The sequence below is a fragment of the Gracilinanus agilis genome, chromosome 2 (genome assembly GCF_016433145.1).
Source record: "Gracilinanus agilis isolate LMUSP501 chromosome 2, AgileGrace, whole genome shotgun sequence".
Taxonomy (NCBI): Eukaryota; Metazoa; Chordata; class Mammalia; order Didelphimorphia; family Didelphidae; genus Gracilinanus; species Gracilinanus agilis.
Genome location: NC_058131.1, coordinates 523,792,399 through 523,816,739, shown reverse-complemented (window position 1 = coordinate 523,816,739; position 24,341 = coordinate 523,792,399). Strand labels below are relative to the sequence as shown.

General features: G+C 39.5%; 1 protein-coding gene across 1 annotated transcript in view; it reads left to right on the top strand.

Moving 5' to 3' along the window:
• Positions 1-3,930: 3,930 nt before the first annotated feature.
• SORD (sorbitol dehydrogenase) overlaps positions 3,931-24,341 on the top strand; it is a 65,227-nt gene continuing 44,816 nt past the window's right edge. Inside the window, exon 1 of the mRNA XM_044665074.1 lies at positions 3,931-4,173. Within this exon, the coding sequence (XP_044521009.1) occupies positions 3,931-4,173 (243 nt within the window). The remainder of the gene's footprint in view (positions 4,174-24,341) is intronic.

The following is a 24,341-nucleotide window of genomic DNA, read 5'->3' as shown; positions in this document are numbered from 1 at the left end:
CAATCTACAAACATTTATTTTGGTGCCCACTATGATATAATTTGTATTAGAATTTATTTTGTATGTATCTTTTTACCCATACTTGATTGTAAACCCCCTGAGAGCAGGAACTGAGTCATTTTTGTTATCTCTGTATCCCTTACACTCCATATAGCGTATACTTAATAAAAATCATCTATATATCTGGTCCTAATTCTCTTCTGAGCTTTAACTCTTTATCACAGGTTACTGTCTTATTGGCAACTCAGACTCAAAAAACATTCAAAATAGAAGTTATTATCTTCCCTCATAAATCTGTAATATCCCCAAAATTCTGCTTAAAGTGCCTCTATGCTTCCAGTTATTTGGTTTCAGAGTTTTAGTCCTTTTCACTTTCTGTCCCCTTCCCACTTCTATATTTAGTTAATTGCCAAGTTTTGTTGGTTCTGTCTCCAGAGGATTCCATCATCTTCTTTCTGCTCCCTTAGCTACCACCTGGCTTCAAGCCTCATTAACTCTCACATGGACTAGTGTAATAGCATCCTAATTGGATTTTTCCCTTCTACTTTTTTTCCTTTCCAATCCTTCTTCCATACAGTTGCCAAAAGAATATTCCCAAGGCATAAGTTTGACCATGTTATAGCCTCTACCCAAGAACTTTCAATGACTCCCTTGTTACCTTTAGGATAAAATCCAAACTTTTCAATTAAAGTCATTTAGTCTACTCTAGCTACTTTCCATACTTGTTTCACATTACTCCCCTTCATATAATTCTCCAGTCCAAGCAAACTAGTCTATTTGCTAGTTTTGGAAATCAACATTACAGCTGCTATGTCCCTCTACCCCTGTCCTGCCTGCATTCTCCCCTTTCACTCTTAGAATCTTTAGCTTCTTTCAGGGTTCAAGTTAGGGGTCATTACCAATGGGAAACCATTCCTTATTTCCTTGGCTGTCAGTGTTCTATCCCTTCTCAAATGATAATTGTTGAAATGTATATCCTCCTTTCCCAGCTAAAAAAATATTTTTTTTTAACCCTTACCAATACTGTGTATTGGCTCCCAAGGCAGAAGAGTGGTAAGGGTAGGCAATGGGGGTAAAGTGACTTGCCCAGGGTCACACAGCTGGGAAGTGTCTGAGGCCACATTTAAACTTAGGACCCCAGCAAAATTTAAGATCCTTGAAAGCAGAAGCTATTTTCCATTTTTTTTGTCTTGGTTGGTTGTTGCCCTTCATACTTGAAGAAGACTAAAATGACATTGCCAGTGATATCTTTTGATTTAAGCATAAACTGGATTTAAATGAGACAGAGTTATACAAAGTTATTGGCTTCACTTTCTTCCAGAGTCATCAAAGTCCTGTGGTAAGAACAAAGTCAAGATGACTGGTGATGAATGACTTTGGTTTCTTCCATGTCTAATCAAGCTTTAAGTATTCCATAGCCTCTGCTTCTGTCTCCTTTGTGACCAGAATAAATTGTTCTTATCTGCCCCTTACATTGCCTCTAACTCACCAATGCTAGTTATCCTTAACCCAATTTACAATTTACTACTGTGTGACACTACCACTCTCTATCCCCTAAGCCGTCTAGCTATCCTGTCATTTTAAGACTTTTAACTGAAGTGCAGATACTGATAATTTTCGGGAGGGAAATTTCCTTTATTTGAAACAAGTCAATAAGCATATATTAAGCAACTACTGTGTGCCAGACACCAAACCACGCATTGAGGATATAAGAAAATGTGAAAGAGGGTCCCTGCTCTCAAGAAACTCACATGAGATAAATCAATAGAAGGAAGGCATTAACAGGGAGTTTCCTTTCCCCAGTGAAATCACAGATCTAGTCCAATCAGCAGAAAGAAGGCACAAACATTAAAGGAGTTTCCTTTTCCCAGTGAAACCACAGATCTGGTCCAACCCATCCATCAATAATAAATGATTCCCAACCATCCAATCCACCAACACCTGACATTTACATGGCCTTTTAAGATTGTTATTTTTAATACTTTTTTAAAAAATAAAGAGGCAGCTTAGTGGTAAAGTGTTGACCCTGGAGACAGAAAACCTACCTCAGACACTTCCCAGCTGTGTGGCCCTGGGTATATCACTTAATCTCAAGATGACTAACTACCTCACTGTGCAGTTCTGAGAATCAAATGAGAAAGCACATGCAATGTGCTTTGAAACTCTTAAAAAGCTATATAAATGCTAGCTATGCTCCTCCTCCTCTTCCTTATCACTATCCCTTTTCTGGGGTCACATAGCAATTAAATGTCAGAAGCTGGATTCAAATCAAGAGCCTCTTGGTCCAGCATGCCAACTCTTAATCAATAAATATTTATTAAGACCCTACTATGGCAAAGAATTGGAAATTGAGAGGATAACCGTCATTTGGGGAATGGCTGAACAAATTGTGGTATATGCTGGTGATGAAATGCTATTGTGCTATAAGAAATGATAAGCAAGATGATTTTAGAAAAAGTTGGAAAAGCTCTGCATGAATTGATGCAAAGTGAAATAAAAAACACAACTTGGAAAACATTGTACATAGTAACAGCAATATTGTACAATGAATAACTGTGAAAACTTGGCTACTCTCAGCAATATATTGATCTGGGACAATTTTGAAATGCTTATGACAGGGAATGCTATCCACCTCCAAAGAAAGAATTATTGGAGTTGGATGGATATAGATCAAAGCATACTATCTTTCACATCAGTGTACTAATAGTTTTATTTGGGGGTTTTGATTTTGTATGAGTGTGCTCTTACAACAATGACCACTTTGGAAGTATGTTTTATATGATAATAATTTTAAAAGAATCTATTATATGCCAGGCTATAAAGGACTTATACAACTATGAATATCATTTAACTCAGTAATACCATTACTAGGTCTACATCCCAAAGAGATCAAAGAAAAAGGGGAAGAACCTATATGTACAAAATTACTTGTAGCAGCTCTTTTTATGTGGTAAAGATTTGGAAATTGAAGGGATGGGAAAATGACTAAGTTGTAGTGTATGATGGCGATAGAATTCTGTTATGCTATAAGAAATGATGAGCAAGATGGGTATATAGGTGACATAGTAGATTGAGTGTTGGGCCTGGAGTCAGAAAGATCTGAGTTCAAATTTGACCTTAGACACCAGCTGTGTGACCCTGCACTAGTCACTTCACCTAACTGGCCTCAGTTTCTTCCTCTGTAAAATGAGCTGGAGAAGGAAATGGCAAACTATTCCAGTATCTTTGCCAAGAAAAACTCAAGTGGAGGTCACAAAGAATCAGACATGGTTGAACGACAATGGTTTCCAAAAAAACCTAGAAAGACTTACATGAACTCCTGCGAAGGGGAGCGAGTTGACCCAGAAGAACACTGTACACAGTAACAGCAATATTGTAACAAAATGACCAACTGTGAAAGATCTAGTTACTCCCCCATGATGAAAAATGCTATCCACCGCCAGAGAGAGAGAACTGATGAACTCCGAGTGCAGATCAAAGGAAATTTTTTTCACTTTCTTCATTTTTCTTGCTTTTTCCTTTTCTTTTCTTTTCCTTTTTTCTCTCTCCCTTCCTCCTTCCCTCCTTCTCCCTTTCCCTCCCTCCCTTCCTTTCTTCCTCCCTTCTTTCCTTCCTTCCTTTCTACTTGGCTAACATGGAAATATATTCTGCATGACTTTAAGTGAATAATTGATTTTAGAGTGCTTGCCTTCTCAAGCAATGGGGAGAGGGCCCAGAAGGAGGGAGAGAAATTGGGATTTTTCAAAAGATGAATGTTGAAAATAAATACAAGCTTTTTAAAGGGCAATTCCTGCCAGCAAGGAGTTTACAATCCAAAAGAGAAGTCAGAACGTAAACAAAGCGACCTATGGGGTTCTACGAAGAGAGAACCTCCACATGGCAGTACCTTCCGTTAGAGCCAGAGGAACCAACCTCCTTCCATTGGCAGCGATGAACCCCGCCTTTCCCCCGCCCTCCTCCTCAGCAGAGGGGAGCCCCGCCCCATGCTATCTAGCGTCGGAACCCGAGTCCTCCTCCCTCACCTCGGCTCCGGCACTGGTGCTGGGCTGCTACTTAGCGGGATCAGGCCCTCCGCAACCACGAGCTCTAGATCCCCGATTGGCAGTTGGCTACATGGAGGAAACAATTGACAACCTCTCCGTGGTGGTGCACGGACCCCAAGACCTGCGCCTGGTAAAGCAAGAAGGGAGGCGGTGGTGGGGACTCAGCTTCCTCCGATTCCTGAGCCACCTCCCCCTAACGCCCCTCGGCCCAGCACTGGTGCCCAAACATTTCCCAGACAGATTTAAAAGCTCCGCTCCTGGCGCTCTGATCCAGCCCCGGCCCCCCTCGACCCCCCCCTTCACCGAGTGCCCAGGGCTGCTCAGAAGTACTCCCACAATCCCCTTCTTCTTAGATATACTCGAGGTCGGATCTACGGCCTTTAAGCCTGGGGAAAGGGGGTGCAGATCCGCTCCCCCACATGCGAACTGCGGGTGCATCTTCTAGTCTTGACGTGTGCACCTTTTGTAGAGTGGTCCGGAGGCAAAACAAACAAGGCAAATTTGAGATCCCTGACCTTTCCTTTCCCTTTCTGAGCACTTAATTGATTCTTTGTTGTTTCCTGGCCCCAGGTCTTCCTGTCCTCTTTCCCTGCACTAGACCCCCAGTCTGGCTTATTATCCGCTGGCTATTTCCCTTTAAAGCCAATTCTCTCTTCTTTCCATCCTTCATTATTCCCTTCTTTTTGATCCGTTGCCCCCTTCCATATATCCTGGTTCTTTCTAATTAATGATTTTCCTTTTCTCAGTCCCTTCTCCTTTGTGCTTAGCTTGCAAAAACTAGGTATTTGCCCAGTTGCACCTGTTATTGTCTCCCAGACTCCTCGCTGTCTTTAGTTCACTGCCTCTGGGGACTAAAGGTCAAGTAACTGCTGAGTGAGCTTAGGCTTTGGTCAATGCTCCCTTCACTGCTGCATCCTGCTCAGGTTGCTTAAGGCAGGCACAGTCAAAGCAGAAAGGAAGCCTCTTCATCCCATAATAAGAACTACTCAGGTTTTTCTAGCACTTTAAAGTTTACAAAATTTTTTCTCACAACCTAAACTCATTGCCATATGCTCAAATGATAGTGGTCAAACCAGTATCATTGCAGGCCATGAACCCAGATGTTTTTTAGCTAAGTGCCCTTTTCAGTATGCCCCACTGCTCCACCAAATGGAGAGGATATTTTCCCTGTGTACCTTTTTGTGCCTTCTAAGACAATACTAATATTTAGATTTTAAAGAAAGTTTTGGAATTTGTTGCCGCACTCCCCTGATGGTCCTTGGATATAAGCCCTTATAGAGGGCCTCAGTTTTCTCTGTGAGTCTGGACCCATTGCTTGCTAAGGTTATTTGCAACTCTAGCAGGCTACGATTTTGTGATTTATAATTAGATGTTCCTGGGATATTGGTATAGGGAGAAATCTGTGTCCCCTGGTAAGTGACCAAAGCAGCCTTGCATCGATTCACTGCCATCATCAGTCTATGGCATTTAATACCTTGCCATCTCAATATTTTGGCAGATGCATTGTGGTATTTTTGTGGTATAGTGAATAGGGCATTAGCCTTGGAATCAGGAAGTCATAGATTCAGTTGCACTTTAGACCTTGGGCAAGTCATTATACATCCATGTCTCAGTTTCCTCACCTATAAGACCAGAGGTTAGGACTATCTGATGGTCTATAAGTTTTTTTCTAGTGTAGACTTTCTGGTGCTGTATTCTTAAGGAGAGTTTAACATCCACCCATATCCTTCCCTCCCTCTTTCTTCCACCCCAAAGAGTCCTCTAGCTCTGGAGGCAGAGACAAGTGCCACTATAGTTACTTTGCCAACCTTCTGATTCTTAAACCCTGGATTTGCCAGAATAAAGCAACAAACAAAAAGGGAATGTGAGGATGGGGGTAGGTAGGACACAGCCAAGGATGTGCATGAGAGAGGCAACCTTGTAAGCCTGGAAGACCTGACATAGAATTCCACCCCTGGGCACAGTGGCTATCTAACCCTGGGCACTGAGGAGCCATTGCAGATGTCCTTAAGGGAGGGAGGTTCTTAACAAGAATGCCTTATAGTTTTGAGGGAGCATTTGGTGACCAGCATTTCATGGAATCATCTGAATTTTTAGTGAGAAACAGTGAAAAGGAAGGCTAGTTTAAAGGGGCGGAAGATCTGATTTTGGATTTTTCCTCTCCCTGTGTTCCTACCTCTGCTTACTTTTAAGCAACTCATATCACCTTTTGGGGCCTGTTTCCTCATCCATAAAATGAGTCAATTGGACTAGATAATCTCTAGATAAAGCTCTTCCCTATCTCTGGAATCCTCTGGTCCCAGGGCACAGTGTTGACTGTGAAACACAAAAAGAGAATTTTCAAATGAAACCCAGAGAAAAGATTAGAAGATCTAGGCCAGTGTTTTAAACAAAAACCACAAAATAGAAGTTAGCCTCTTTGTTTCTATTCCTATATGAAGAAGACTCCAGAATCATAGTAGGATAAAGAGGCAGGGCAAAACCATGAGGAGCCCTCCCAGGGTTTCTGAAGTAGGTAGGCAAAACAAGTTAGAGGTAGGTAGTCCCCACTTTACAAACAGTTTGTATTTTCGAAGGGCATATTGGGAGGTTGGGGAATCTATTTAACCTATAATATACCTGATTTCTCTACGACTGTAAGATCTTTTGGTGGTGGGAATTCTTACACCAATAAAATCACAGCTTGATGGCTATTTTGAAAGCTGAAAGAAAATCTTGGATTTAGGAGAGATTTTTTTTTTAACATTATCTTGTTTCTTTTTTCCCCATTATTTTGAGAGGCATTCTGACCTGGTAGCTTAAGGACTGGTCTTGGGAATCAATAATACTATAGTTCTACTTATAACTAAGAAAGTCATTTAATCTCAATATTCCAGGCAACTATATTTCTTTTTTCTTTTTTTCCAATTGCAGATAAAAATAATTTTTTGAGATTTGGTTTTTAAAATTAGGAGTTCCAAATTCTCTTTCCTTCCCTCCTCCCTATGAGAGCAAGCAATTTGATATAGTTTATACATGTGCAATCATGCAAAACTTATTTCCACATTAGTCATATTGTGAGAGAATACATAGACCCCTCCCCCCAAAAAAAAAACCTCACCAAAAAATAAAGTGAAAAAATAGTATGTTTCAATCTGTATTCAGATTCCATTAGTTCCTTCTCTGGAGGTGAATAGCATTTTTTATCTTGAGTCCTTTGGTAGAATTGTCTTAGATTACAGCATTGCTGAAAATAAGTCATTTATAGCTGATCATCATACAGTATTGTTGTTACTATGTGGAATGTTCTCCTGGTTCTGCTCACTTAATTTTGTATCAGTTCATGTAAATTCAGGTTTTTCTGAAAGCATCTTGCTTATCATTCCTTATAGCACAATACTATTTGATTACAACCATATACCAAAACTTGTTCAGCCATTCCCCAACTGATGGACATTTCCTCAGTTTCTAGCTCAGCACCACCACTAAAAGAGCTGCTATACATATTTTTGTGCAACTTGGTCCCCAAGCTGCTTTTCGAAATTTAGCAAAAATCCCAATAATCAGTTAAATAATAATAACAATAATAATAATGACAATAATAATAGTGGCTAAAATGAATATACGTCACAATGAGATAATATTTGTAAAAGTGCTTAAGGAAGACCCAGGGAAACATTGTACAAAGTAACAGCAATATTGTGGAATTATCAGCAGTGAGAGAGTTAGCTACTCCATAGCAATACAAAGATCCAGGACAATTCTGGGGGACTTAGGACAAAGAATGCTCTCTACCTCCAGAGAAGGGATTGCTGGAGTATAAATGCTGATCAAAGTATAGGATTTTTCACTTCTTTATTTGGGTTTTCCTTTTGGGGTTTTGGTTTTATGTGATTATTCACTAACAAAAATGATCAATATGGAAATATGTTTTGCATAATACATGTATAATCTAGATCAAATCTCTTGCTAGCTCCAGAAGGGGGAAGAGAAGGGAGAAAGGGAGGCAAATTCGATTATATAACTTCAGAAATCTTATATGGAAATTTGTTAATACATGCAATTGGTAAAAATAAATAAATGAAATAAAATTTTTTAAGTGCTTAGCATAATGGGTGGCACATAGTGGACCTATACATTCCTCCTTCCCTTATACCACTTACTATGTGCTAGGCACTTTACAAGTATCTTATTTGATTCTCACAACAAATCTGGGCAGTAAATACTATTTTTTTAATCCTTGTTTTTACACTTGAGGAAACTGAGGCAGACATCGAGGTTAAGTGACTTGCCTGGGATCACATAGCTAGTAAGTATCTGAAGCTATACTTGAACTCAAGCTGTCCTGATTTCAGGCCTAGTACTCTACCCACTCTGCTCCCCAATGTTACCAGAGTCAACCTTCTCTAGCCCCAAATAGTCAGTAGACATTTATTAAGTAGGCTATGTGTCAGGCACTATGCTAAGCCCTAGGGATTCAAAGGAAGGCAAAGACTATCCTTGCCCTTGAGGAGTTCACAATCTAATGGAGAAGACATGCAAACAAGTATGCACAAACAAGCTATATACAGGATAAAAGAGGGAAATCATCAATAGAGGAAAGGTATTAGAATTAAGAGAGGGAGGCACCTAAGTGGCTCAGTGGATTGAGAGCCAGACTCACAGATAGGAGGAGGTCCTGGGTGACCCTGGGGAAGTCATTTAATCCCCATTATGTAGCTCTTACTGCTCTCCTGCCTTGGAACCAATACATAGTATTGGTTCTAAGATAGAATTTAAGGGTCATTTTTTTTTAAGAGATGGGGGAAGCCTCCTTTAGAAGATAGGCCTTAAGCCAAGACTTAAAGGATGCTAGGGAAACCAGGAGACTTAAATGAAGGGAGAGAAAATTTCAGGTACAGGGTAAGTGAAAATACCAGAAATTGGAAGATAAGTATCTCAGTGGCAAGAACACAAGGAGTCCAGTGTTACTGGAGTGAAGACGACATGTGAGATGGGAGGTATGAGACATAAGAAGTTTGGAAAGGTAGGTGAGGGGAAGGGTTTGGGGTTATGAAGACCTTTGAACATAAACTAGAATTTTTGTATTTTATCCTGGGGATGAGAGGGAGCCACTGGAGTTTATTGAGTGAAGAGTTATAAGGTCAGACCTATGCTTTTAGGAAGATCACTTTGACAGCTGAGTTAAGGATGGACTGGCGTGGGGGAAGACTTGCGGCAAACAGACCAACCCACAGGCTATTTCAGTACTCCAGGTTTATGGAAATGAGGGCCTATATCAGGATTGATAGCATTATCCAAAGAGAGAAGAGAAGTACAAGGGTAAAATGGACAGGATTGGTAGCTGATTGGATATAGAGAATGACATCTAGGTTTTAAGGCTGGGGAATGGTTGTGCTCTTGGCAGTATTAGGGAAGTTTGGAAAAGGGAAGGATTTGGGGGAAAGAAATGAATTAAGTTTCAGATATGTTGAATTTAGGATATCTACAGGATGTCCAGTTGGAAATATGTAATAGGCAATTGGAGATGGGAGACTCAAGGTCAGTGGAAAGTTTAGGGCTGGATAAATAGATGTGAAAATCATCAGCAAAGAGGTGATCATTGAATCCATGAGAGCTGATAACATCAAGTGAAAGAGACAGAAGAGAAGGGGTCCAAGACAAAACTCCCTGGGACATCCATGGTTATCAGACTTGACACGAATGAAGATCTGAAAAACTAACCAGATAGGCAGGAGGAGAACCAGGGGTTTTAGTATTCCCCTAAACTTAGAAGTTTTAAAGTACCAAGAAGAAGAGGTTGATGGACAAAAGGTTACAGAGAGGATGAGAAGGATGAGGGTTGAGAAAAGACTATTAGATATGACAGTTAAGATTATCATTGGTAACTTTGGTGAAAGCAGTTTCAATTGAATGATGAGGCTGAAGGCAAGACTGTAAAGCAGGGGTTGACAACCTTTTTGGCCATGAGAGCCATAAACACCACATTTTTTAAAAAGTAATTTCGTGAGAGCCTTACAGTGCTCATAGTGTGCGCTCCTGTAACAGCGCCTGAAAAAAAAATTGACTTTATGGCTCATGCAGAAAGAGCCATATGTTGCCGACCCCTGCTGTAAAGAGTCAAGAAGTGAATGAAAGGAGAGAAAGTGGAGACACTTTTTTTTTAAACCCTTGCCTTCTGTCTTGGAATCAATACTGTGGTTTGGTTCCAAGGCAGAAGAGCAGTAAGGGCTAGGCAATGAGGGTTAAGTGACTTGCCCAGGGTCACACAGCTGAGAAGTATCTGAGGTCAGATTTGAACGTAGGACCTCTCATCTCTAGGCCTGGCTCTCAATCCACTGAGCTACCCAGCTGCCCCCTGGAGACACTTTTTGAGGACAGCCTTGTAGAATTTAGCCACAAAAGGCAGGAGAGATATGGGATTATAGTCACTGGGGTTGAAAAGATCAAATGAGGTTTTTTTAAGGATGGGGAAATGGGCATGTTCATTGGCAGTATAGAAGCAGTTACTGGACAGGGAAAGATTGAAGATACATAAGAGAATGGTAATTGTGGAGGGGATAATTTGCTGGAGGAAATAGGATGGAATGGGCCTTGGGCAGGTAAAGGTGTTGGTCTTGGCAAGTAGAAGCACTATTTCATTTTATGAGATGGGTTAAAGAGGATTTAGTGGTAGAGGTGATGACATACAGAAAAGGAGAGAAGATGTATCTCTTAGAGGATGTCTCAATTTTTTTTAGTAAAATTTGTGGTATTCCTCAACCCAAAGGTCCCAAGATCATCCAGGAGAAATTCCTTACTAAGCTGGTCCATTTGACTGGATGTCAATAAATTAAAAGGCAGGGGCAGTAGGTGGTTCAGTGGATAGAGCATCAGATCTGGAGTTGGAAGGACCTGGGTTCAAATGTAGCCTCAGACACTTCCTAGCTATTTGACCCTGTGTAGTCCCTTAACCCCAATTACTTAGTCCTTGCTTTTCCCTCTTTGAGTTACTAAAATAAAAAGGGTGCAAAACAATTCCAAGGCAAGTTTAGAAGATAAAAAGTTTAAATAGCATCAGTTGATGGGCATTTGTTAGGTAGAGAAAAAATGGAGATACACATATATGTAGGGTTTTATACAAATTTAGGTCCACATTATAGGTGGCAAAAGGAACCAATCAGGTGAGGCTATTCAGCTACTTTCCTTATTCGGGAGGTTGAATTATAGGGACAAGATGTCAGGCGATTTGTCTGAGAAGGTCTTAATGTTGTTAACTTTGTCGGTTTATGAGTTCCCTAAGATTATGCCTGTTCTAGTAGGAATTTATCCCTGTAGTTAGGCTCATCAGACCATCTTGGTGTGGGATGAGAGATATAGCAGATCACTAATCAATCTCATAATATCCAGATGGGACAGGAAGTCTCTAAGATAATGGAGGTATTTTTCCAGATAAAATCTGTGGGCTTGTCCTGTTGAATAAAATATAGCCTGAAGGTCTGTCTATTTATTCAACCCTGTAGTTTTCTTTCTTTGATTTCTAAGTAGTCTTCTCTAAAATCACAGCACACAGATTTTATCCATTTCCTCCATAGTTGTCAGCTGAAAAGGGAAAATAGGAGAGGGAGCTTTGGGAGACTTGAAAAGGGATAAAAAGCTTGGGAAGAACCTTAGTGAGGGTCTAGTTGAGATTATATAACAAATTTGTAGTGGACCCAGTCAGGATACTTGCACAATTTTCACGACCTTTGTTCAGTAGCATACGTGTAGGAGCACATGATGGGAATGATCCAAGGCTGAAACTTGGCAGGGTACAATCACTGACATGAGAGAGCCAGCAACTCAGGAGAAGATAGTGTAGAGTTGAACTGGTTTCACCAAGGGGTCAAGTTGAGAGAAAGAGGAGAGTGTGGCTAGTACTGAGGAATTAGACCAAAAGAATTGAAGGGTAAAGAGATTGGAGGTCATAGTGTGGACAGAGGGGGAGATTTTGGTATTGGGAATTAGTTTAAGAGGTGGAAATCTAGTAGACTGTGATAAGAGAAGGGAATTCCAGAGTTCATGGACATGGAGGAGATACATTTATGCATAGACTTCCTGTTATAGACCTGGGAGATTGGAGGAAGTATTAGTATGTATGTTGAAGTCACCTAGTATGGGGTCAAGAGTTGCAGAAAAGTTAAAAATTGTGAGCCAAATATTTGAAATAACTGAAGAAGGAAGGAGAATGTCCTGGAGATTTGTAGGCAAAAGTTACCAGAATTTTGATTGGGTGGTAGATGTGAACTGTGTGAACCTTAAAGGAGAAGTTCCTGAGTGGTAGTGGTAGGGATAGTCTAATGGGACAGACAGCGTGCAAACAACTCTGTATACTCAAGTTATATATAGGATAAAAAGGGAATAACTGACAGAAGGAAGGCACTAGAATTAAGATGGATAGGGAAGGACTTCCTTTAGAAGGTAGTTTTTTGGTTTTTTTTTAACCTTACTAAGTCTGTCTTAGTAACAACTCTTAAGAGAGAAAGGTGAGGTTTAGGCAAATGGGACTAAGTGACTTGCTCAGGGTCAAACAGCTTGGAAGTGTATGAGGCCAGAATCGAATCCAAGTTCTCCCAATTCCATTGATACTCTATTCACAGTGACATTTAGCTGCCCCAGGAAGTGAGTTTTTAACTAGGGGAAATCAGAGAAGTCAGGGAGTGGAGTAGAAGAGGGAGAGCATTCCAGGCACAGGAGGAGCCAATGAAAATTTCTGGAGTTGGGAGAGGGAGTGACTTTTGTTTTTCAAGCAAATGATTTCATTGAGAAGGAAAGAGAGGGAGCAGGGGGAAAAAGGCTAAGCGGATATAAGGAAATAGCAAGACTACTTATACCGACCATCATTGAAAATGCATTGGCATAGTGAAGGCCATCTTTAACTGCCAGTTAAATAGATTAAGTTGTCAAAGAAACAGTGAGAAATACTGAATCCAATGGGTTTATTGACATTTAACTCTAAAAACATAAAGTACTGACAAGAGTTAATGCCTAAGCACATGAAGTGAGTAAATATGTAAATCTAAAAGCGTACAGCCATAATTTCAGTCTAATGAATGACCTGTAGTATTTGGGGAAGGAAAGATTTTAAATTAGGTACAGTCACAGGAACAGCATGAGTATATCCTGACGGTGCTGTCCAGTTGCTCAAAATATGATTCTCCCTTTTTGTGGGAAATCTGAAAGTCATCAAGAGGGTGGAGTATGGCCATTGGTTTAGCTAACCTCCATAGGAGCTGTTTTTAATGCTACATACTTAGCTTGGAGAAGCAACTTGGGATGGTGAGATGAAGGACTGATTTGGGAGTCAGAAAGATATGGGTTCAAATCCTGAGCCTGACAAATGATAACTGTGATTGTGAGCGAGTAGATTAACCTCTCTGTGTCTCAGATAACTCATTAAGACTATATTGTTGCTTGGAGAGTTTTCACACTAGAATCCCTTCTCTCTTGGGTTCAGGTCAAGCCAGCTAGGTGGCACAGTGGATACAGAGAGATGTGACTGGAGTCAGGAAAACCCTAGTTCAAATGCAGCTTTAAACACTTAATAGCTGGGTGACCCTGAGTAAGTCACTTAACTTCTTTTGCCTCAGTTTCCTCAGTTATAAAATGGGGGTGATAATGACATCTACTTCTCAGGGTTGTTGTGAGGATCAAATAAGATAATATTGTAAAGTGTTTACTTGCACAATGTAAGGCTTCCCTCCCTTCTCTCCACCCCTTTCCTCACTTAAAAAAAACCTTAGCACACACTAAGAGCAGATGGTAACATAATTCAGAGATGAAAGTCTGTGGGCATATGATACCAAGGAATGTAGAAAACCAACCTTCTACTTTTAGGTACTGAATACTATGGAAGGGATAATATTAAAACATCCATACAGAGAAACACTTCCTTTGGAGTCAGAGGACATACATTTAAATCAACCTTTGATTCTTCTATGACTTTATATAATCTCGGACTCATTAACTTCCCTTATCTTCAGTTTACTTATCTGTCTAACAAGGGGATTGGATTGGACGACCTCTATCCCGCATAAACTTTGGTTATATAACCAACAATACAGATGAAATTAAAAAGGTTTTTACAGTTTTATAGTTCATGGTGGATATAAATGAAAATCATTAGCAGTCCTTTATGAACACTGAGCAATTAGAGATATGTTTTATGTCATCTAAGTGAAAGTTACATATATATATATATCTCATTTTATAAAGCAGTTTATGTATATTATTTCATTTTGACTCATATGATGACAGATACATGGTACAATTATTTTCCCCATTTTTTTATAGATGATAAATTATGAAAATTGCTTGAGGTCCCAGAGATTGTAATAATAACTTACCTTTTTGAGGTTTAAGAAAACACTTTTCTTCCTAACCTAACATCCCTATGAGGTAGGAAATTAATGCAAATATTATTATTCCCATTTTATAGAAAAGGAAATTGAAGTTCAGTTGGATTAAGTAACAGGGAAAGAGATGGTTTAGGAGAAAGTGCACTGGATTTTCAACCAGATTTGGGTTCTAGCACCGGTCATATTTCTAGAGCAAGTTATTTTTCTCTGGGCCTCTGTTTCTTTGTCTGCAAAATAAGGGGATTGTATTAGGTGATTCCTAAGGTCACTTCTAATGGGAAATATTTGATTTTCTGTTTGTGAGCAAGGCATCTGCTTTTGAAATGATTAATTGGTTATAATTTTTTTAAAGTAGGAAGAAGACGATATGGTTAATTTTTAAGATAATAGAACTATTGTATTTTTCCTTCATTGCAGAGGTGGGAAATTAATGCTTACAGCTGATACATTGGTTGGTTTTTGCCCCCCCCTTTTGTTAGAAGGGATATCTCTGGATAAGGGAGGAAGAAGGGATATATTCAGAAATAAGTAATAAAACAACAACAAAAAACTCATCAATAAAAACATTTTATTATGATTATCTTAAATCTTTACCTTCTGCCTAATTAAGTATTGGTTCCAAGGCAGAAGAGTGGTAAGGGCTAGGCAATGGGGGTTAAGTGACTTTCCCAGGGTCACCCAGGAAATGTCTGAGGTCAGAGTTGAACGTAGGACCTCCCATCTCTAGGCCTGGCTCTCAATCCACTGAGCTACCCAGCTACCCCCCCAATAAAAAATTTTAAATGAGAACAGCTTTATTTTAAAAATCCAAAATAACTGTGTAGTTGTATTTGTTTGAATAATTACTTGCCTCTAGATATTTCATTGCTAAAATAGTTTATGTAGGAGGTCAGGATTATGTAACATTTATCATGATCTATGAACTATGGCTCAATTTAGTGTGTAACTTCTTCATGTGGCCAGGGGCCTTGTCCTCCACTGGATCATAAATCACTTGGCTAATTAGAATTTCAGAGGATACGGATAACCTTTAATATATAATAGGATTTTACTTGCAATTGATCTGAGTCCAATGGTCCTGTGGATTATTTCACAACCAGCCTAGACTTGTTACCTGAGATCCTAGGGATTTAACATTTTATTTTCTTTCTTCCACAAAGGGAGAAAAAAACCATTTCTTTCCAGTTGTGGTTTGAGTACCAAAAGACACCATACTCAGTGTTTTGCCTCAGATTCCCAATAAAACCAACCAAGCAAAACCCTTCAGATAGGGTGTCAGTTATTGGTTTGTGAATTTGTGTGTTCAGGCTGTCTGAAAAGCCTGTAGAACTTCTTTGCTCGAGTTGTAAAAAATTCATCTCCCTTTGTTCATTTTACTTCCTACTGCTAGGGAATTGTATTTCCATTGTTCAAAGACTTAGGCTTACGTATGCTGGTTGGGTGGTTGGTGGTTCTTGTCCTTTGTACTCAAAGAGGAGCAAAATCACATCACCATGTCATTGTACGGTGTGTCATCCATGGTTGATCAGACCAATAAGAGTTTAGAAGGTTCTACTGCAAAAGGCACAAATCCCTGCTGTGCTAACGCCAAATGAAATAGGAGTCTATGAATGGAACTTTTCTCTCTCCTCATCTCCACCTCCTGCCTTCCCAGGGATCCTTTAGATCTTAATATAATATATAATATATGATATTAATGTATAATCTTAATGCAATATAAGAGATCTTTCCACCTTCTAAAGAAGCTTTTCCTAATCCTCCTTCAAGTCTCCTTTGAGATTGTCTCCAGTTCACCTGTGTATCTTGTTTGTACTTAGTATGGGTGTTAGAGATGAGTTCCTTTAGAGCTGAGATATTTTTTTTTTTGCTTTTCCTTGCGTCTTCAGTACATAGCAAAGTGCCTGGCACAGAGGAGATGATTAATAAATACTTGTTGACTACAAATCCTACCTTGCAATGTTAACTACCAATGTAACCACTTTGAGAGGCTTAGGACTATTATCATTTAGTTAGTAAAAAGGCATTAAGGGCTTACTGTATGCCAGCCCCTGTGCTAGATGGTGGGGATACAAAACCAAAAAACAAGTAGTCTCTGCTGTCAAGGAGCTTACACTCTACTGGAACTGTGGCTTGTCCACTGATAGGTAAATTCAGGATATATGCAAAATAAATACAAAGTGATTGTGTGTATTGGAATTGAAAGTAGAAGGTTCTGCACTGATGAGAACTAGAAGTGACATTTATGGTGAGCTTTGAAGAGAACTTGGAGATCTTAGAGGGGGGATGAGGAATGAGAGCGGTCCACGGATGGGAGGACAGACTATGTAAAGGCTAGCAATAGAACATTATGTACTAGAGATAGTACATAGAGATAGAACATTATGTACTGAGAATGTTAAGTATGCCATTTTGGCCACAGGGGAAAAGGAAGTAATGTTCTATCTGCTTTGAGAAGTTAGAGTTGTTTGATCCCAGAGGCAAGCGGGAGGCCATTAGAATTTCTTAAAAAAAAAAAAAGACTTTTATTAATATCCTTTGGTTTTGCATTGCCTAGACATCTTCTCTGTTTCCTTATCCTTTCCAGAGTGTTATCCCTTATAACAACAAAACATTTTTTAAAGTAGGAAGAAAAAAAATTCCACTAAATCAACAGATAAAAAAAAATCTGAGGTTAAATGCAATATTCCACATCCATAGAAAGGAAGCATAGCATAGGAAGTATCTCTTCATATCTCTTCTTTGGGGCCAAGTTAAGTCTTCATAATTTTACTACATTTGTTACTGATTGTTTTGTGGTGGTTCTTTCCATTAAATTGTTTATTATACCACTGAAATGACTCTCTCCAAAGTTACTCATGATTTCTTAGTTGCCAAATCCAATAGTCTTTATCAATGCTTGTTTTCCTCGGCTTCTCTACAGCCTTTGACACTTTTGATCACTCTCTCTTCCTTGATATTCTCTTTCTGTTTTTGGAACACAGCTTTTTGTTGGTTCTCCTACTCATCTGACCACTCCTCTGTCTCTAAGGGTTCCATCCTGGGCCTGCTTTTACTCTTCCTTTATACTACCTCACTTTATGGTCTCATCAGTTCTCAAGAATTTAATAACCATTTCTATGCTGATAACTCTTCATCTTCCTATCCTTCTCTAGTCTTTCTGCTGATCTCCAATCTTATCTCTCCATCTGCCTTTCAGACATCTTAAACCAAACATGTCCAAAACAGAACTCATTATCTTTCCCCCTAAAACCCAGGCCCCTCAGAGTGTGGGAGCAGAGGGCAACACCATCTTCCCAGTCTCCTAGGCTCACAGTCTAGAAGTCATCCTGGACCACTCACTCTCACTCTCCCCCCATATCTAATCTCTTGCCACATCCTGTCAGTTTCACCTTAATGCTCCTTTCTCTCCTCTGACACTGCCACCACTTTAGTACAGTCCTTTATCACTGCACACACAGATTATTTCAATAGCATCCTGGTGGGGCTGTCTGCCTCAAGTCTTTCTCCACACCAGTGTATCCATCAAAGTGATTTTCCTAAATCCTAGGTGCCACTATGCCATCCATGCCCTTCCTCAATAAACTCTAGTGGCTCCCTATTGCCTTCAGGATCAAATATAAAATGTTTTGTTTGACATTCTAGGTTTTTCAACATCCAGCCATCTTCTACCTTTCTAGTCTGCTTATACCTTACTCCCTAACACAGTGATGGGCAAACTATGGCCCCCTGAAATGTTCTAGCCACCATGTGACATTATTCCTAATCTGATGAATATATTGAGTAGGATACAATACAATGAAACTTTGAAGGAGTTGCCTTAGAAACAAACTGACAGATGAGCATTTCCTTTCCTTTGGCCCCCTCTTTAAAAAGTTTGCCCATCACTGCCCTAACACATCCTATTTGATCCAGTAACACTGGTAAGACTCTCCATCTCTCTGCTCCCAGCATTCTCTCTGGCCATCTCCCATACGTGACATGTTTCTCCCCCTCCCCGGTCCCCCTTCCCTCTGACTAGTGACCTCTCTGGCTTCCAGCTAAAATCCCTCTTTCTGCAGAAAATCTTCCCCAAGTCCTCATATTTCCAGTGCCTTCCCTCTGTTGATTATTTCTTATTTATCTTTATATTTGTTTGCATGTTGGCTCCCCCATTAAATTGGGAGCTCCTGGAGGACAGGGACTGTCTTTTGCCTCATTTTGTATCCCTAGTGCTTAGTACAATGCCTAGCATATAGTAGGTGCTTAATAAATGTTGATTGGATTGATTGTAGACATTGTGTATATTGTTTTCCTGGCCCTGCTTATTCCATTGCATCACTTTATATAAGTCTTTCTGTCCTCAATATTCATCATGTTTGTTGTTTCTTATAGTACAATATTACTTTCATATATTACGATTTATTCAGCTATTCCCCAATTGATGGGCATCTACTTTGTTTCTAGTTCTTTCCAAATACAAAAAGTGATACGATATATATTTAGTATATATAGACTTCTTTGGGCCATATTCCTAGCATTCATTGGAGATTCTTTTTTTTTTTTTAAACCCTTACCTTCCATCTTAGAGTCAATACTGTGTGTTGGCTCCAAGGCAGAAGAGTGGTAAGGATAGGCAATGGGGGTCAAGTGACTTGCCCAGGGTCACACAGCTAGGAAGTGTCTGAGGCCAGATTTGAACCTAGGACCTCCCATCTCTAGATCTGGCTCTCAATCCACTGAGCCACCCAGCTGCCCCCATCATTGGAGATTCTTGAGCAAAGTAGTAACATGCTACCTGTGTTTCCCTGGACAAGTCACTTTAACTCCTTGGGTCTTGGTTCTCAGTTAGATGATCTTTTATATTACCTTTGAACTTTGAATCTCTTGACCTTTGGTACTCTAGGAATATTAGTTTGGCAGCTGGGAAAAGACTAGAGGTCTGAGTCCAATTAAGAGGCTGTTAAGGTTAGGTGACTTAGTGTATTGAGAACCAAGTCAAGAGACAGGAGGTCCTGGGTTAAAATATGGCCTCAGCCACTTCCTTAGCTGTGTGATCCTGGGCAAGTCACTTAGCCCCCATTGCTTAGCCCTTGCCACTCTTTTCAGTTCTTACTTAGTATTGATTTTAAGGTAGAATGTAAGGGCTTTAAAAGAAAAAAGGAGGCTGTTAACCAGGCAAGAAGTACATAGTTCACAAGTTAGAATAGGTATAACACAGGAGTTTTGTTTTTTTTTTAAATCCTTACCTTCTCTTAGAATCAATACTGTGTATTGGTTCCAAGGTAGAAGAGTGGTAAGTCTGAGCCTGCTCTCAATTCACTGAGCCACCCACCTACCCCCTAACACAGGAGTTCATCTGGGGTTCACAGAAGTCCAAAGGTTCAATGGATAGATATTGGGGGTCTATTAATTTATTTAAAATATATTTTGATAATTGCATTCCCACATAATTGGTTTTTTTTTGTGATCCCATAGATTTTATTTAATGCAATTAAAAATATTATTCTGAGAAGTGGTCTGCAGGCATCGTAGATCGACAGAAGGGTAAATATACAAAAAAGGGTTAAGAATCTGTTTGTTGTTGTTCAGTCAAGTCTAACTCTTTGTGATCCCATTTGGGGTTTTCTTGGCAAAGATACCGGAATGGTGTGCCATTTCATTCTCCAGCTCATTTTACAGATGAGGAAACTGAGGCCAACAGGGTGAACTTTCTTACCCAGAGTCACACAGCTTAGTAAGTATCAGAGGCTGGATTTGAATTCAGGTCTTCCTGGCCCCAGACCCAGTGCTCTATTCATTGTACCACCTTGATGCCCCAAGAACATATGATATAAAAGGACTATAAGAGATCCCATCACTAGTATTATTTTTTAAGTAACTTGTTTCTGCATGAACTCAGGTGACTTTCTGTTTGCACTGCAATTCTACAATGTTTTAAGAGCTTAAAAAAGCTTTATGGGTATTTTGCATGGCCTTACATTTAACATTACCAGTCCTTTGAAACTTTGAGTAGGATAAATTCCTTTGCAGGATTTTGATTTGAAATACCAGGAGCAAAGCCTTGATTCTAAAACAGTCATTGTTCAAGCTTGAGAACATACTGGTTGCTAAGTTATTTTAAAAACATTTTAGGTCAGCCCACATTTTGAAAGGAATCTTCGGATTAGTGTTGTGGGTGGATTTCAGTGCCAGAAAATGGTTTTGAAAAATCAAACCATTGCATCTGGGCAGAATATGGAAACTTCAGGGATAGCATCAGGGAATAACATATGGTTTATTTTTTAAGGAGAAAACCAAGCTCTCATTGCCAAGGAAATCAGGAGAAAAATTTTTTTATTTGCACTCACAGGCAACCTTAAGGAGAGAAGATAGAAGAGACCATAAGTGACTAACCTGGGGTTTTCAAGGGAACAATTTAAACTAATGGGCTTGAATGGGATAAAGAGTGCAGTTGTTTAGCATCTGCTTAGGCCCTCACTAATGTCTAACAACCCCTAGAGATGAGGAATTTGCAGCTTCCAAATCTCTTTAATATGCCTGATTGAGCTTCAGAAAACTTTGTGACCTAATGAAGACATGAGTCTTGGGAGGCAGATTGAAAGCTCAGACTGTGTCAAAGCTGAGCTGAGAGGTTTTATACAGCAGCTGGACAGATGGAAGAACATTATCACAGGAATATTCCAGCAATAGGCCAAGAAGGAGAAGCACCAAACAGAGAAATTCGATCAAGGAAAGACCACAAATGAAAAACCAGACATATCATTCCTTCTTAAAATTGAAATAGCATTTTAAAATATGAACTGTTTAGTTCAGGACTTGCTGTAATCTTTACATGATCATATATTGATTTGTACTAAAGGAAGGATTTTCTCCTGCATTTTTTCCATTAAAAAAAACAACACAAGCAGATTTAAGAATAAAATTACTGAGTACCACTTAGTCCAGTAATTACAAATAATGATATTTTACTATGACTATATCATGTGCCACTCTATCACTTTTTGCCTAGACTACTATAATAGCCTCTTAATTGGTGTCTCAGACTCAAGTCTCTTTCTACACTTAATTCATCTCAACACAAATGCCAAAGTGATTTTCCTAAAATGCAAATCTGACCACGTTCATCCCTATCTGAATGAACTTCAATGGCTTCCTATCACTTCTCAAAGAGGAATTCTTAACCCTGGGGTCCAGTTCATGGAAGGCTATATAGATGGATTTCAGGGGGTCCATGAACTTTAGTGGGGGAAAAATTACATGGTTACTTTCAGTTAGTATTTCCTTCATTCTGAGAGTGGCAGCTAGGTAGCATAGTGGTTAGAGCGCCAGGCTTGAAGTTGGGACAACCTGGCCTCAAATGTGGCCTCAGACACTTCCAAGCTGTGTGACCCTAGGCAAGTCACTTAACCCCCTATTTCCTAACCCCTGCCACTCTTCTTAGGATTGATACTAAGTCAGACAGGAAGAGAAGAAAGGAAAGAAAGAAAGGGGGGAGACACAGAGAGAGATAGAAAGAAAGAGAGAAAGAGAGAGAGAGTGAGAAAGAGAGAGAGAATAAATATTGAGAGGAATCGAGGTATCACAATGGTTGTAGTGCCAGGCCTGGAGTCTAGAGGATCTAGGTTTTAAGTCTGGGCTCAAACACTTCCTAGCTATGTGACCCTGGGCAAGTCACTTAACGTGGATTGCCCAGCCCTTGCTGCTCTTTTGTAGGTAAAGATTTAAAAAAAATTCTGAGACAGGGTCCATAGGTTTTACAAGATTGTCAAAGAGGCAATTATGACACACAAAACATTATAAACTCCTGCCCTATGATAAAATATAAAATCATCTCTTTAGCATTTAAAGACCTTTATAATCTTACTCCAATCTAACTTTCCAGCATTATTATTTTTAAAACCCTTACCTTCTGTCTTAGGATCAATACTGTATATTGGTTATATGGCAGAAGGACAGTAAAGCCTAGGCAATGGGAGTTAAGTGACTTGCCCAGAGTCACACAGCTAGGAAATGTCTAAGGCTAGATTTGAATCTGGGACTTCCTGTTCCTGGGCTTGGCTCTCTATCCACTGAGCCATTTAGCTTCCCCTGCTTTCCACCACTATTACACATTACTTTCCTCCCTATACTTCACAATCCAGGCAAATTGGCCTTTTTAACTGCACCTCCCCCATTTCCCCATCTTTATGCCTTTGTTGTGGACATCCCCCACATCTGGAGAGCAGTCCTTCCTTTCTTCTGACACCCTAGTCTCATTCAAGACCCAGCTCAGGTGCTGTCTTATACCTGAGGCCACCTCTGTCCTCCCCGTGACTCTTGTCACTCCCTGTCATCCTGTGTTTATGTTATAAATAGATTTAGGTCATCTCTTCTGATAGGATATAAACTCCTTGAGGGCAGAGTTTCATAACCTCATAATTTAGGATAGTGCCTGACACATGGTAGGTGATTAATAAATGCTTGTTGATAATATATTATTTATATGCATACATTTATACATTTGTGTTTATATATATGCACAACATGGGTACAAATGTGATTAGACATGTTTATTCACATACAGGAATGGATTATACAAATAAGTTTTTCCTCCCTTGCTTGGAACTGGAGTTAGAGGAATTGTTTTCAAATCACCTATTATTGCTCTCTTCTCTGAGTCTGTTTTCTTATTTGATGGATCTCCACAATCCTTTCCATCTCTTAACTTTCTAGCAAAAAAAAAAAAAAGAGCCTTCAACCATTGTAGACTCATTTAATTAATTTAAATAATAAGCATTATAAACTCATTTCATGCAAATTTCATTAGAGGACTGTGACTTCAGATCTGCCTTCTGCTGGGGTGGGAAGCAGGTACTGTAATATAAAAATAATGAGAATAGAGGCAGCTAGGTGGCTCAGTAGGTAGAGAGTCAGACCTACAGATGGGAGGTCCTGGGTTTGAATGTGATATCACATAATTACTAGCTATGTGATCCTGGGCAAGTCACTTAACCCCAGTTGCTTAACCCTGAGGGCACTTCTTTTATTTATGAGGGCACTATTGATTCTAAGACTGAAGGTAGGGAGTTTTTTAATTTAATTTAATTTATTTTTAAACATCTTTCCATGGTTACATGATTCATTTTTTCTCTCCCTCTCCTCTTCTGTTCCCCCTCCTGGAGCTGACAAGCAATTGCACTGGGTTATACATGTGTTATCACTCACAACCTATTTCCATATTATTCATTTTTAATAAAGTAATCTTTTTTTTAATAGAGTAATCTTTATACTAGTAGCAAAGTCCATTACATTTAATCATTCCACAATGTTTCACTTTCTGTGTACAATGTTCTTCTGGTTCTACTCATTTTGTTCCGCATCAGTTCATGTAGGTTTTTCCAGTTCATATAGAAATCAAGCAGTTCATCATTCCTTATAGCACAATAGTATTCCATCACCATCATATACCACAGTTTGTTCAGCCATTCCTCAAGTGAGGAACACCTAGAGAGTTACTTAAAAAACAGACAAAAAATAATGAAAATGAACAAGGAAAAGGCACTAGAGAAGTAGAGAAGTTCTCAGTTTCATGGAAAGTGGGGGAGCCTACTAGGCTTTTGTTAGTGTTTTTTTCCCCCCTCCAACTCTTTTCTGCTAATAGGGAAAACCAGAGGGCTATTTGGCACAGTACCCTTTAGTGTCCACAAAGTGGCACTGTCTCGTCTTTGGTATGAAAACAGAGCCAAGCAAACGTGCCACTTCACTAGGCTTTTCCTGATTGTTCTAGTTAGAAAACAAAGTCTAGTCCTCTATTTTCTGATTCCCCAAGGACTTCTGGGATAGAATACAAAATAGTCATTAGCAATGGGAACTGCTTACTGAGGCTTGTGAGCAACAGTATCTCACAATCAGATTTTTTACTTATTTTTCAAGGAGAGTGGACTATTTAAAAGAAGTCCCTTTAAATAAGTATATTTCTATATGT